Below are 15,696 nucleotides of genomic sequence, written 5' to 3'. Positions count from 1 at the left end.
ATATTGTGAGATGTGTGTTTGTATTACCTGTATACTGTGAGGTGTGTGTTTGTATTACCTGTATATTGTGAGATGTGTGTTTGTATTACCTGTATATTGTGAGGTGTGTGTTTGTATTACCTGTATATTGTGAGATGTGTGTTTGTATTACCTGTATATTGTGAGATGTGTGTATTACCTGTATATTGTGAGATGTGTGTTTGTATTACCTGTATATTGTGAGGTGTGTGTTTGTATTACCTGTATATTGTGAGATGTGTGTTTGTATTACCTGTATATTGTGAGGTGTGTGTTTGTATTACCTGTATATTGTGAGATGTGTGTTTGTATTACCTGTATATTGTGAGATGTGTGTATTACCTGTATATTGTGAGATGTGTGTTTGTATTACCTGTATATTGTGAGTTGTGTGTTTGTATTACCTGTATATTGTGAGATGTGTGTTTGTATTACCTGTATATTGTGAGGTGTGTGTTTGTATTACCTGTATATTGTGAGATGTGTGTTTGTATTACCTGTATATTGTGAGATGTGTGTATTACCTGTATATTGTGAGATGTGTGTTTGTATTACCTGTATATTGTGAGATGTGTGTTTGTATTACCTGTATACTGTGAGGTGTGTGTTTGTATTACCTGTATATTGTGAGATGTGTGTTTGTATTACCTGTATAATGTGAGGTGTGTGTTTGTATTACCTGTATATTGTGAGGTGTGTGTTTGTATTACCTGTATATTGTGAGATGTGTGTTTGTATTACCTGTATATTGCGAGTTGTGTGTTTGTATTACCTGTATATTGTGAGGTGTGTGTTTGTATTACCTGTATATTGTGAGGTGTGTGTTTGTATTACCTGTATATTGTGAGGTGTGTGTTTGTATTACCTGTATATTGTGAGGTGTGTGTTTGTATTACCTGTATATTGTGAGGTGTGTGTTTGTATTACCTGTATATTGTGAGGTGTGTGTTTGTATTACCTGTATATTGTGAGATGTGTGTTTGTTTTACCTGTATATTGTGAGGTGTGTGTTTGTATTACCTGTATATTGTGAGATGTGTGTTTGTATTACCTGTATATTGTGAGATGTGTGTTTGTATTACATGTATACTGTGAGGTGTGTGTTTGTATTACCTGTATATTGTGAGATGTGTGTTTGTATTACCTGTATACTGTGAGGTGTGTGTTTGTATTACCTGTATATTGTGAGATGTGTTTGTATTACCTGTATATTGTGAGATGTGTGTTTGTATTACCTGTATACTGTGAGGTGTGTGTTTGTATTACCTGTATATTGTGAGATGTGTGTTTGTATTACCTGTATATTGTGAGGTGTGTGTTTGTATTACCTGTATACTGTGAGGTGTGTGTTTGTATTACCTGTATATTGTGAGATGTGTGTTTGTATTACCTGTATACTGTGAGGTGTGTGTTTGTATTACCTGTATATTGTGAGATGTGTGTTTGTATTACCTGTATATTGTGAGATGTGTGTTTGTATTACATGTATACTGTGAGGTGTGTGTTTGTATTACCTGTATATTGTGAGATGTGTGTTTATATTACCTGTATACTGTGAGGTGTGTGTTTGTATTACCTGTATATTGTGAGATGTGTGTTTGTATTACCTGTATACTGTGAGGTGTGTGTTTGTATTATGTGTATACTGTGAGATGTGTGTTTGTATTACCTGTATATTGTGAGGTGTGTGTTTGTTTTACCTGTATATTGTGAGGTGTGTGTTTGTTTTACCTGTATATTGTGAGGTGTGTGTTTGTATTACCTGCATATTGTGAGATATGTGTGTGTTTGTATTACCTGTATATTGCGAGATGTGTGTTTGTATTACCTGCATATTGTGAGATATGTGTGTGTTTGTATTACCTGCATATTGTGAGATATGTGTGTGTTTGTATTACCTGTATATTGTGAGATGTGTGTTTGTATTACCTGTATATTGTGAGGTGTGTGTTTCTATTACCTGTATATTGTGAGATGTGTGTTTGTATTACCTGTATATTGTGAGGTGTGTGTTTGTATTACCTGCATATTGTGAGATGTGTGTTTGTATTACCTGTATATTGTGAGGTGTGTGTTTGTTTTACCTGTATATTGTGAGGTGTGTGTTTGTATTACCTGTATATTGTGAGGTGTGTGTTTGTATTACCTGCATATTGTGAGGTGTGTGTTTGTATTACCTGCATATTGTGAGGTGTGTGTTTGTATTACCTGCATATTGTGAGGTGTGTGTTTGTATTACCTGCATATTGTGAGGTGTGTGTTTGTATTACCTGCATATTGTGAGGTGTGTGTTTGTATTACCTGCATATTGTGAGGTGTGTGTTTGTATTACCTGTATACTGTGAGATGTGTGTTTGTATTACCTGCATATTGTGAGGTGTGTGTTTGTATTACCTGTATACTGTGAGATGTGTGTTTGTATTACCTGCATATTGTGAGGTGTGTGTTTGTATTACCTGTATACTGTGAGGTGTGTGTTTGTATTACCTGTATATTGTGAGGTGTGTGTTTGTATTACCTGTATATTGTGAGGTGTGTGTTTGTATTACCTGTATACTGTGAGGTGTGTGTTTGTATTACCTGTATATTGTGAGATGTGTGTTTGTATTACCTGTATATTGTGAGATATGCGTGTTTGTATTACATGTATACTGTGAGGTGTGTGTTTGTATTACCTGTATATTGTGAGATGTGTGTTTGTATTACCTGTATACTGTGAGATGTGTGTTTTTTATTACCTGTATATTGTGAGATGTGTGTTTGTATTACCTGTATATTGTGAGATATGTGTGTGTATTACCTGTATATTATGAGATGTGTGTTTGTATTACCTGTATATTGTGAGATGTGTGTTTGTATTACCTGTATATTGTGAGGTGTGTGTTTGTATTACCTGTATATTGTGAGGTGTGTGTTTGTATTACCTGTATATTGTGAGATGTGTGTATTACCTGTATATTGTGAGATGTGTGTTTGTTTTACCTGCATATTGTGAGGTGTGTGTTTGGATTACCTGTATATTGTGAGATGTGTCTTTGTATTATTTGTATATTGCGAGATGTGTGTTTGTATTACCTGTATATTGTGAGGTGTGTTTGTATTACCTGTATATTGTGAGATGTGTGTTTGTATTACCTGTATATTGTGAGGTGTGTGTTTGTATTACCTGTATATTGTGAGCTGTGTGTTTGTATTACCTGTATATTGTGAGATGTGTGTTTGTATTACCTGTATAGATTGAGTCGGTTCCCTCTACCTGAGAACTCTGCAGGTGCTTGTTAGACTCTGACGAGGAGATTCGGTCTAGCATGGAAGTCGGTAGTGACGACGGTATCTTGTCAAACTCTGCACTTTGTACAGAAGATGGTACAAACACCTTGTCACAAAAAGAACTGTGCACAGACACCGGTACCTTACTGTACACCGGACTAGGCATAGATGATGATATTTTCTCTTGTGATACACTCGATTCAGATATTTTCGTTAGCACCAGGCTTGACACTGGTGGTGAATGTTTCTGTGATGAAGGACTGGCGTAGGACGTCTGCACTCTGTAGGTGAAGGGAGAGCTGTGAGCCTCCTTGTGGACACTTGCAGGACTAGACAAGCCTGCTCTGTTGCTGCTGTAAGCGGAAGTAGTCACGGATACTGGCTCATGGTCACTATAGCCTGCTCTGTTGCTGCTGTAAGCGGAAGTAGTCACGGATACTGGCTCACAGTCACTGTAGCCTGCTCTGTTGCTGCTGTAAGCAGAAGTAGTCACTGACACTGGGTCATGGTCACTGTAGCCTGCTCTGTTGCTGCTGTAAGCAGAAGTAGTCACAGATACTGGCTCACGGTCACTGTAGCCTGCTCTGTTGCTGCTGTAAGCGGAAGTAGTCACAGATATTGGCTCACGGTCACTGTAGCTTGCTCTGTTGCTGCTGTAAGCGGAAGTAGTCACTGACACTGGGTCACGGTCACTGTAGCCTGCTCTGTTGCTGCTGTAAGCAGAAGTAGTCACTGACACTGGGTCACGGTCACTGTAGCCTGCTCTGTTGCTGCTGTAAGCAGAAGTAGTCACGGATACTGGCTCACGGTCACTGTAGCCTGCTCTGTTGCTGCTGTAAGCGGAAGTATTCACTGACACCGGGTCACTGTAGTAGGAGTAAGAGTCACTGCTGGGTGCCGAGTTGCTAATGGAAGGGTCGGAAACGGCCAAGTGTTTGTATGACGACACTGGTGGGAGACGCGACATGGCTTTTTTGTCTGTCAAACTGTACTGTGACTGAGATGTGTTAGAAAAAATTCCAACACTGTTTGGGCTCTGTGAGTTGACCTGCCTGGGGCTCTGTGAGTTGACCTGCCTGGGGCTCTGTGAGTTGACCTGCCTGGGGCTCTGTGAGTTGACCTGCCTGGGGCTCTGTGAGTTGGCCAGCCTGGGACTCTGTGAGTTGGCCAGCCTGGGGCTCTGTGAGTTGGCCAGCCTGGGGCTCTGTGAGTTGGCCAGCCTGGGGCTCTGAGACCCGGCCAGCCTCGGGCTGTGAGAGTTCTCCAGTCTCGTCTCACTAGCAGCCAGGTAGTTGTGTAGAACTTGCTTCGAGTCCTCTGTCTGCTGCGTTGCCTCGGTAACGTAATTCGCAGCAGACGCCGTCAACTGCTTGTCCAGCTCAATAAGGTCCTTTTCCGTAAGGGAGGTAACTCCTTTAGCGGCCATCCTCTGGCTGGCGACGGTTGCCAGGAGGAGCTTGTTGAAGGCGGAGTTAGCGACCGATGCTGGCAGACGGTTCTGCAGAGCCAGGGCGACCGTTTCAGAGATCTCCACCTGGAAGTCGGAGTTGGTCATCGCGGGCGGATGGTGGCTGTTGCTGGCACTGTGTATCTGGGACTCCTCCTTCCAACAGTGAAGTCTGCTGTCCCTTGAATTAGCTCTCCAGTCTGAAACAACAAAAATCTATTTAGTAAAAATCTGAGCCAAAAACATTAGGATTGTATTAATATTGAAAGGCACATAAAATAAGTATCTTTTTTAAGTAAAAGTAATCTTTGCTCTTGTTCAAGTTCCCCTAAAATCAGACGTGAGGGTCGTGTAGTCAAAACAGTTATATCAGGAATTTGTAACAACAAAATGTGCATAAAAATGTGTTATAATAAGACACTAATTCAGCTATTGTGGAATGGCAGGTATAACAGGAACAAATAGCACCTTATTCAGCCATTACACTCACATCTTAAGAAAGTCCAAATAATATGGGGTAAATACATTCTGATGGGGTTTACTTTCATTATTATCCAATGGCGTTTGATATATCTAAGCTTCACAATGTTGACTTGTTTTTCTTTTCTGCTAAACATTAAGGGACAAATTTATGTGTTTTTCTTAAATGCTGATGTTCAATCATTTTAAATATCTGTAGTTACACGAGTGTAAGTCAACCTGGTGTTTAATCATTTTAAATATCTGTAGTTACACGAGTGCAAGTCAACCTGGTGTTAATCATTTTAAATATCTGTAGTTACACGAGTGTAAGTCAACCTGGTGTTTAATCATTTTAAATATCTGTAGTAACACGAGTGTAAGTCAACCTGGTGTTTAATCATTTTAAATATCTGTAGTTACACTAGTGTAAGTCAACCTGGTGTTAATCAGTTTAAATATCTGTAGTTACACAAGTGTAAGTCAACCTGGTGTTTAATCATTTTAAATATCTGTAGTTACACGAGTGTAAGTCAACCTGGTGTTAATCATTTTAAATATCTGTAGTTACACTAGTGTAAGTCAACCTGCTGTTTAATCAGTTTAAATATCTGTAGTTACACCAGTGTAAGTCAACCTTGTGTTAATCAGTTTAAATGTCTGTAGTTACACCAGTGTAAGTCAACCTGGTGTTAATCATTTTAAATATCTGTAGTTACACCAGTGTAAGTCAACCTGGTGTTAATCATTTTAAATATCTGTAGTTACACGAGTGTAAGTCAACCTGGTGTTAATCATTTTAAATATCTGTAGTTACACGAGTGTAAGTCAACCTGGTGTTAATCATTTTAAATATCTGTAGTTACACGATTGTAAGTCAACCTGGTGTTAATCATTTTAAATATCTGTAGTTACACGAGTGTAAGTCAACCTGGTGTTAATCATTTTAAATATCTGTAGTTACACGAGTGTAAGTCAACCTGGTGTTTAATCATTTTAAATATCTGTAGTTACACGAGTGTAAGTCAACCTGGTGTTAATCATTTTAAATATCTGTAGTTACACTAGTGTAAGTCAACCTGCTGTTTAATCAGTTTAAATATCTGTAGTTACACCAGTGTAAGTCAACCTGGTGTTAATCATTTTAAATATCTGTAGTTACACGAGTGTAAGTCAACCCGGTGTTTAATCATTTTAAATATCTGTAGTTACAAGTGTAAGTCAACCTGGTGTTAATCATTTTAAATATCTGTAGTTACACGAGTGTAAGTCAACCTGGTGTTAATCATTTTAAATATCTGTAGTTACACGAGTGTAAGTCAACCCGGTGTTAATCATTTTAAATATCTGTAGTTACATGAGTAAGTCAACCCGGTGTTAATCATTTTAAATATCTGTAGTTACATGAGTAAGTCAACCTGGTGTTAATCATTTTAAATATCTGTAGTTACATGAGTAAGTCAACCCGGTGTTAATCATTTTAAATATCTGTAGTTACATGAGTAAGTCAACCTGGTGTTTAATCATTTTAAATATCTGTAGTTACATGAGTAAGTCAACCTGGTGTTAATCATTTTAAATATCTGTAGTTACACTAGTGTAAGTCAACCTGGTGTTAATCATTTTAAATATCTGTAGTTACATGAGTAAGTCAACCCGGTGTTAATCATTTTAAATATCTGTAGTTACACGAGTGTAAGTCAACCTGGTGTTAATCATTATAAATATCTGTAGTTACATGAGTAAGTCAACCTGGTGTTAATCATTTTAAATATCTGTAGTTACATGAGTAAGTCAACCCGGTGTTAATCATTTTAAATATCTGTAGTTACACCAGTGTAAGTCAACCTGGTGTTAATCATTTTAAATATCTGTAGTTACACTAGTGTAAGTCAACCTGGTGTTAATCATTTTAAATATCTGTAGTTACACCAGTGTAAGTCAACCTGGTGTTAATCATTTTAAATATCTGTAGTTACATGAGTAAGTCAACCTGGTGTTAATCATTTTAAATATCTGTAGTTACACCAGTGTAAGTCAACCTGGTGTTAATCATTTTAAATATCTGTAGTTACATGAGTAAGTCAACCTGGTGTTAATCATTTTAAATATCTGTAGTTACATGAGTAAGTCAACCCGGTGTTAATCATTTTAAATATCTGTAGTTACATGAGTAAGTCAACCCGGTGTTAATCATTTTAAATATCTGTAGTTACATGAGTAAGTCAACCTGGTGTTAATCATTTTAAATATCTGTAGTTACATGAGTAAGTCAACCCGGTGTTTAATCATTTTAAATATCTGTAGTTACACGAGTGTAAGTCAACCTGGTGTTAATCATTTTAAATATCTGTAGTTACAAGTGTAAGTCAACCTGGTGTTAATCATTTTAAATGTCTGTAGTTACACGAGTGTAAGTCATCCTGGTGTTAATCATTTTAAATATCTGTAGTTACATGAGTAAGTCAACCCGGTGTTAATCATTTTAAATATCTGTAGTTACATGAGTAAGTCAACCCGGTGTTAATCATTTTAAATATCTGTAGTTACACGAGTAAGTCAACCCGGTGTTTAATCATTTTAAATATCTGTAGTTACATGAGTAAGTCAACCTGGTATTTAATCATTTTAAATATCTGTAGTTACATGAGTAAGTCAACCTGGTGTTTAATCATTTTAAATATCTGTAGTTACATGAGTAAGTCAACCTGGTGTTAATCATTTTAAATATCTGTAGTTACATGAGTAAGTCAACCTGGTGTTAATCATTTTAAATATCTGTAGTTACACTAGTGTAAGTCAACCTGGTGTTAATCATTTTAAATATCTGTAGTTACATGAGTAAGTCAACCCGGTGTTAATCATTTTAAATATCTGTAGTTACACGAGTGTAAGTCAACCTGGTGTTAATCATTATAAATATCTGTAGTTACATGAGTAAGTCAACCTGGTGTTAATCATTTTAAATATCTGTAGTTACACGAGTGTAAGTCATCCTGGTGTTAATCATTTTAAATATCTGTAGTTACATGAGTAAGTCAACCTGGTATTTAATCATTTTAAATATCTGTAGTTACATGAGTAAGTCAACCTGGTGTTAATCATTTTAAATATCTGTAGTTACATGAGTAAGTCAACCTGGTGTTAATCATTTTAAATATCTGTAGTTACATGAGTGTAAGTCAACCTGGTGTTAATCATTTTAAATATCTGTAGTTACATGAGTAAGTCAACCCGGTGTTAATCATTTTAAATATCTGTAGTTACATGAGTAAGTCAACCCGGTGTTAATCATTTTAAATATCTGTAGTTACATGAGTAAGTCAACCTGGTGTTAATCATTTTAAATATCTGTAGTTACATGAGTAAGTCAATCCGGTGTTAATCATTTTAAATATCTGTAGTTACATGAGTAAGTCAACCCGGTGTTAATCATTTTAAATATCTGTAGTTACATGAGTAAGTCAACCCGGTGTTAATCATTTTAAATATCTGTAGTTACACGAGTAAGTCAACCCGGTGTTTAATCATTTTAAATATCTGTAGTTACACGAGTAAGTCAACCCGGTGTTAATCATTTTAAATATCTGTAGTTACACGAGTAAGTCAACCCGGTGTTAATCATTTTAAATATCTGTAGTTACATGAGTAAGTCAACCTGGTGTTTAATCATTTTAAATATCTGTAGTTACATGAGTAAGTCAACAACAGACTTTGTAAATTAGCCCTAAACCTTACAGTAAAAATAAACATACCGGGTACTTGCACATTTTTGAGAAAAACAAAGTTTGACTACTTATTAATATCAGTTGGAATTACAGCTACACACTGTATTAATGCCGGGAATCGGTTGGAATTATGGCTACACAGTGTATTAATGCCGGGAATCAGTTGGAATTACGGCTACACAGTGTATTAATGTCGGGAATCAGTTGGAATTACGGCTACACAGTGTATTAATGTCAGGAATCAGTTTCAATTATGGCTACACACCGTATTAATGTCAGGAATCAGTTGGAATTACAGCTACACAGTGTATTAATGTCAGGAATCAGTTGGAATTACGGCTACACAGTGTATTAATGCCGGGAATCAGTTGGAATTACGGCTACACAGTGTATTAATGTCGGGAATCAGTTGGAATTACGGCTACACACCGTATTCATGTCAGGAATCAGTTGGAATTACGGCTACACACCGTATTAATGTCAGGAATCAGTTGGAATTACGGCTACACAGTGTATTAATGTCAGGAATCAGTTGCAATTATGGCTACACACCGTATTAATGTCAGGAATCAGTTGGAATTACAGCTACACAGTGTATTAATGTCAGGAATCAGTTGGAATTACAGCTACACACGAATACTTATCATCGCCTAATTCTACTGTAATAATAAGTCTCAGGTCTTTCCGGTGTACAGGTCACAGCCAGTATTATGAATACTTATCATCGCCTAATTCTACTGTAATAATAAAATCCCAGGTCTCTCTGTGTACAGGTCACAGCCAGTGTTATGAATACTTATCATCACCTAATTCTACTGTAATAATAAGTCTCAGGTCTTCCGGTGTACAGGTGGGTCACAGCCAGTGTTATGAATACTTACCATCGCCTAATTCTACTGTAATAATAAGTCTCAGGTCTTCCTGTGTACAGGTGAGTCACAGCCAGTGTTATGAATACTTATCATCGCCTAATTCTACTGTAATAGTAAGTCCCAGGTCTTCCGGTCTAGAGGTCACAGCCAGTGTTATGAATACTTATCATCGCCTAATTCTACTGTAATAATAAGTCTCGGGTCTCCCGGTGTACAGGTCACAGCCAGTGTTATGAATACTTATCATCCCCTAATTCTACTGTAATAATAAAATCCCAGGTCTCTCTGTGTACAGGTCACAGCCAGTGTTATGAATACTTATCATCCCCTAATTCTACTGTAATAATAAAATCCCAGGTCTCTCTGTGTACAGGTCACAGCCAGTGTTATGAATACTTATCATCGCCTAATTCTACTGTAATAATAAGTCTCGGGTCTCCCGGTGTACAGGTCACAGCCAGTGTTATGAATACTTATCATCGCCTAATTCTACTGTAATAATAAGTCTCAGGTCTCCCGGTCTAGAGGTCACAGCCAGTGTTATGAATACTTATCATCACCTAATTCTACTGTAATAATAAGTCCCAGGTCTTCCGGTGTACAGGTCACAGCCAGTGTTATGAATACTTATAATTGCCTAATTCTACTGTAATAATAAAATCCCAGGTCTCTCTGTGTACAGGTCACAGCCAGTGTTATGAATACTTATCATCTCCTAATTCTACTGTAATAATAAGTCTTAAGTCTCTCTGTGTACAGGTCACAGCCAGTGTTATGAATACTTATCATCTCCTAATTCTACTGTAATAATAAGTCTTAAGTCTCACTGTGTACAGGTCACAGCCAGTGTTATGAATACTTATCATCGCCTAATTCTACTGTAATAATAAGTCCCAGGTCTCTCTGTGTACAGGTCACAGCCAGTGTTATGAATACTTATCATCACCTAATTCTACTGTAATAATAAGTCTCAGGTCTCCCGGTCTAGAGGTCACAGCCAGTGTTATCAATACTTATCATCACCTAATTCTACTGTAATAATAAGTCCCAGGTCTCTCTGTGTACAGGTCACAGCCAGTGTTATCAATACTTATCATCGCCTAATTCTACTGTAATAATAAGTCCCAGGTCTCTCTGTGTACAGGTCACAGCCAGTGTTATGAATACTTATCATCACCTAATTCTACTGTAATAATAAGTCTCAGGTCTCCCGGTCTAGAGGTCACAGCCAGTGTTATCAATACTTATCATCACCTAATTCTACTGTAATAATAAGTCCCAGGTCTCTCTGTGTACAGGTCACAGCCAGTGTTATAAATACTTATCATCGCCTAATTCTACTGTAATAATAAGTCCCAGGTCTCTCTGTGTACAGGTCACAGCCAGTGTTATCAATACTTATCATCGCCTAATTCTACTGTAATAATAAGTCCCACGTCTCCCGGTGTACAGGTCACAGCCAGTGTTAGGAATACTTATCATCGCCTAATTCTACTGTAATAATAAGTCCCAGGTCTCCCGGTGTACAGGTCACAGCCAGTGTTATCAATACTTATCATCGCCTAATTCTACTGTAATAATAAAATCCCAGGTCTCTCTGTGTACAGGTGGGTCAGAGATGAAAAATCTTTATATTTTTGTCAAATTCCAAATTTCTCTGCCAACAAAACATTTCCAACCATGATCCATTAAGAAAGTGTACACAATACCCCTCCCCCCACCTACTTTTCAAGATGCAGTAGTTTTTAGCATTTTTTCTTCAAGGTCATTTTCCCCTGTGCTTGTTCCAGACCTACCTATAATCGTATTATCTGACTGTGTGCTACAATATTGTTCTATATTTGTAAGTTTTATGAGTTACAATTCACCAAGGAGAAGACATTTAATGTTGGCCTTGGAGTCGAGCTACTGGTCAATATAACGGGGAGTCCTGGGGGAGGCCACACATTATCCATTGAAGGAATAAAACCTACATTTGTAGTGGTGGAAGCTGAGACTCGTAATAAATGATGCATGGATACTAAGTACTGGAACAACGCCATTAACTAAAGTGCAGGAAATATTAACTTATAAATATGGAAATCAGATGGATAAAATCAGAGATAAAGTTACAATTTCTTTTAATGTAATTTGGAGTGGAAGGAAGGAAAGAAAAGTTTATACAGAAACATGGTTATCACACCACATGATCTAGAAAGTTAGAGAAGAAACCTGCTGCACTACATAGGCCACACCTACTGAACAACTGTAAGGGATGTTTTATAAATAGGCCACACCTACTAAATAAGGGATGTATAGGCCACACCTACTGAATAAGGGGTGTTTTATAAAATAAATAGGCCACACCTATTGAATAAGGGTGTTCTATAAATAGGCCACGCCTACTGAATAAGGAGTGTTTTATAAATAGGCCACACCTACTGAATAAGGGGTGTTTTATAAACATGCCACACCTACTGAATAAGGGGTGTTTTATAAATAGGCCACACCTACTGAATAAGGGGTGTTTTATAAACAGGCCACAACTACTGAATAAGGGGTGTTTTATAAACAGGCCACACCTACTGAATAAGGGGTGTTTTATAAATAGGCCACACCTACTGAATAAGGGGTGTTTTATAAACAGGCCACAACTACTGAATAAGGGGTGTTTTATAAACAGGCCACACCTACTGAATAAGGGGTGTTTTATAAATAGGCCACACCTACTGAACAAGAAATAGCCCAATGCGCCTACCAATGAATATTGATCGTAGAGAGGCTGCACACCAAGCAAGCACTTTTACCACGTCCCACCCTCTGGAGTAATTAACCCAGTAGGAAAAAAAAAATCTCTCCCAAACACCTCCACTCACTCCCCCCAAAAACCTCCACTCACTCCCCCCACCCTTCACTCATTCCCCCCACCCTTCACTCATTCCCCCCAAACACCTCCACACACTTCCCCCAAACCTCCACTCACTCCCCCACCCTTTACTCATCCTCCACCCTTCACTCATTCCCCCCAAACACCGCCACTCACCCCCCCCCGAACACCTCCACCCACTCCCCCTGAACACCTCCACTCACTCCCCCCGAACACCTCCACTCACTCACCCCACCCTTCACTCACTCACCCCAAACACCTCCACCCACTCACCCCAAACACCACCACCCACTTCCCCAAAAAACCTCCACTCACTCCCCCCAAACACTTCCACTCACTCCCCCCAAACACCCTTACTCACTCCCCCCAAACACCGCCACTCACTCCCCCAAAACACCTCCACTCACTCCCCCCAAACACCTCCATTCACTCCCCCCACCCTTCACTCCAGCTGGAAAGGTATCATCATCCTTGTATACAGAAATAATCCTCAGGAAAATGAGCAGTGCTCTGTAACAAGTGAAATGTCTGCAGTAACTTGTCGTCCCGAATCAGACCTCCGATCCTATCGGAGGCCGGACTCGGGATAGGCATGTTCGAAACCCTGTGGTATATGGACACGTTAAACAATTTGTCAAACCAAATGTCAGATTTGTTCCTTGACTCAAGGTTCACAAAACTCTTCTGCATGATACTATCTGAAATCCATTAAGGACTTTTCTCAAGTTTCATAAAAAGCAAATATCTAAATTGTCATGATGGCTGACACAGATGGGTCAAGTGAAACACAAGTACACTTCTATTTACAGAGTGGTTCATGGTTCCATTTTCACAGTGATACACAAGTGAGATCAGTCATATGAATGAATAACACAAAGTATCAGTACAGTGAGACCAGTGATATGAATGAATAACAAAGTATCAGTACAGTGAGACCAGTGAAATGAATGGATAACAAAGTATCAGTGCAGTGAGACCAGTGATATGAATGAATAACAAAGTATCAGTACAGTGAGACCAGTGATATGAATGAATAACAAAGTATCAGTGCAGTGAGACCAGTGATATGAATGACTAACAAAGTATCAGTGCAGTGAGACCAGTGATATGAATGAATAACAAAGTATCAGTGCAGTGAGACCAGTGATATGAATGAATAACGAAGTATCAGTACAGTGAGACCAGTGATATGAATGAATAACAAAGTATCAGTACAGTGAGACCGGTGATATGAATAACAAAGTATCAGTACAGTGAGACCAGTAATATGAATAACAAAGTATCAGTACAGTGAGACTAGTGATATGAATGAATAACAAAGTATCAGTACAGTGAGACCAGTGATATGAATGAATAATGAAGTATCAGTACAGTGAGACCAGTGATATGAATGAATAACAAAGTATCAGTACAGTGAGACCGGTAATATGAATAACAAAGTATCAGTACAGTGAGACTAGTGATATGAATGAATAACAAAGTATCAGTACAGTGAGACCAGTGATATGAATGAATAACAAAGTATCAGTACAGTGAGACCAGTGCTACGAATAACAAAGTATCAGTACAGTGAGACCAGTGATATGAATGAATAACGAAGTATCAGTACAGTGAGACCAGTAAAATGAATAACGAAGTATCAGTACAGTGAGATCAGTGATATGAATGAATAATGAAGTATCAGTACAGTGAGACCAGTAATATGAATTAATAACAAAGTATCAGTACAGTGAGACCAGTGATATGAATGAATAACAAAGTATCAGTACAGTGAGACCAGTGATATGAATTAATAACAAAGTATCAGTACAGTGAGACCAGTAATATGAATTAATAACAAAGTATCAGTACAGTGAGACCAGTTATATGAATGAATAACGAAGTATCAGTACAGTGAGACCAGTAATATGAATTAATAACAAAGTATCAGTACAGTAAGACCAGTAATATGAATAACGAAGTATCAGTACAGTGAGATCAGTGATATGAATGAATAACAAAGTATCAGTACAGTGAGACCAGTGATATGAATGAATAACGAAGTATCAGTACAGTGAGACCAGTAATATGAATTAATAACAAAGTATCAGTACAGTGAGACCAGTGATATGAATGAATAACAAAGTATCAGTACAGTGAGACCAGTAATATGAATAACAAAGTATCAGTGCAGTGAACCCAGTGATATGAATTAATAACAAAGTATCAGTACAGTGAGACCAGTAATATGAATAACAAAGTATCAGTGCAGTGAGACCAGTGATATGAATGAATAACAAAGTATCAGTGCAGTGAGACCAGTGATATGAATGAATAACAAAGTATCAGTACAGTGACACCAGTGATATGAATGAATAACAAAGTATCAGTACAGTGAGACTAGTGATATGAATGAATAACAAAGTATCAGTACAGTGAGACCAGTGATATGAATGAATAACAAAGTATCAGTACAGTGACACCAGTGATATGAATGAATAACAAAGTATCAGTACAGTGAGACTAGTGATATGAATGAATAACAAAGTATCAGTGCAGTGAGACCAGTGATATGAATGAATAACAAAGTATCAGTACAGTGAGACCAGTGATATGAATGAATAACAAAGTATCAGTACAGTGAGACTAGTGATATGAATGAATAACAAAGTATCAGTGCAGTGACACCAGTGATATGAATGAATAACAAAGTATCAGTACAGTGAGACCAGTGATATGAATAACAAAGTATCAGTACAGTGAGACCAGTGATATGAATGAATAACAAAGTATCAGTACAGTGAGACCAGTGATATGAATGAATAACAAAGTATCAGTACAGTGAGACCAGTGATATGAATGAATAACAAAGTAAGTATCAGTAAGTGAGACCAGTGATATGAATGAATGATCAGTGCAGTGAGACCAGTGATATGAACGACACCCCAACGAAAAATACATCAGGCTATTGGGTGTCAAACTATGGTAATGAAATAAATAAAGTGATGATCAACAAATATAAAAATTCAAGACTTAAACAAAAACAGTGTAAAGAAC

General features: G+C 37.7%; 1 protein-coding gene across 3 annotated transcripts in view; it reads right to left on the bottom strand.

Annotated features, from left to right (window-relative positions):
• Positions 1-15,696, bottom strand: part of LOC121378724 — a 155,127-nt gene that overhangs the window by 119,540 nt on the left and 19,891 nt on the right. For all 3 annotated transcript variants that reach the window (XR_005958755.1, XM_041507011.1, XM_041507012.1), the window contains exon 3: positions 3,247-4,935. Coding sequence is in view for 2 of the 3 variants with exons in the window: in XM_041507011.1 (XP_041362945.1) it covers positions 3,247-4,935 (1,689 nt within the window). In the remaining variant the exon portion in view is untranslated. The remainder of the gene's footprint in view (positions 1-3,246; positions 4,936-15,696) is intronic.

This window comes from Gigantopelta aegis, chromosome 8 (genome assembly GCF_016097555.1).
Source record: "Gigantopelta aegis isolate Gae_Host chromosome 8, Gae_host_genome, whole genome shotgun sequence".
In the NCBI taxonomy this organism is placed as follows: Eukaryota; Metazoa; Mollusca; class Gastropoda; order Neomphalida; family Peltospiridae; genus Gigantopelta; species Gigantopelta aegis.
The sequence above is the reverse complement of the archived record's forward strand: the minus strand, read 5'-3'. Positions and strand labels throughout refer to the sequence as shown.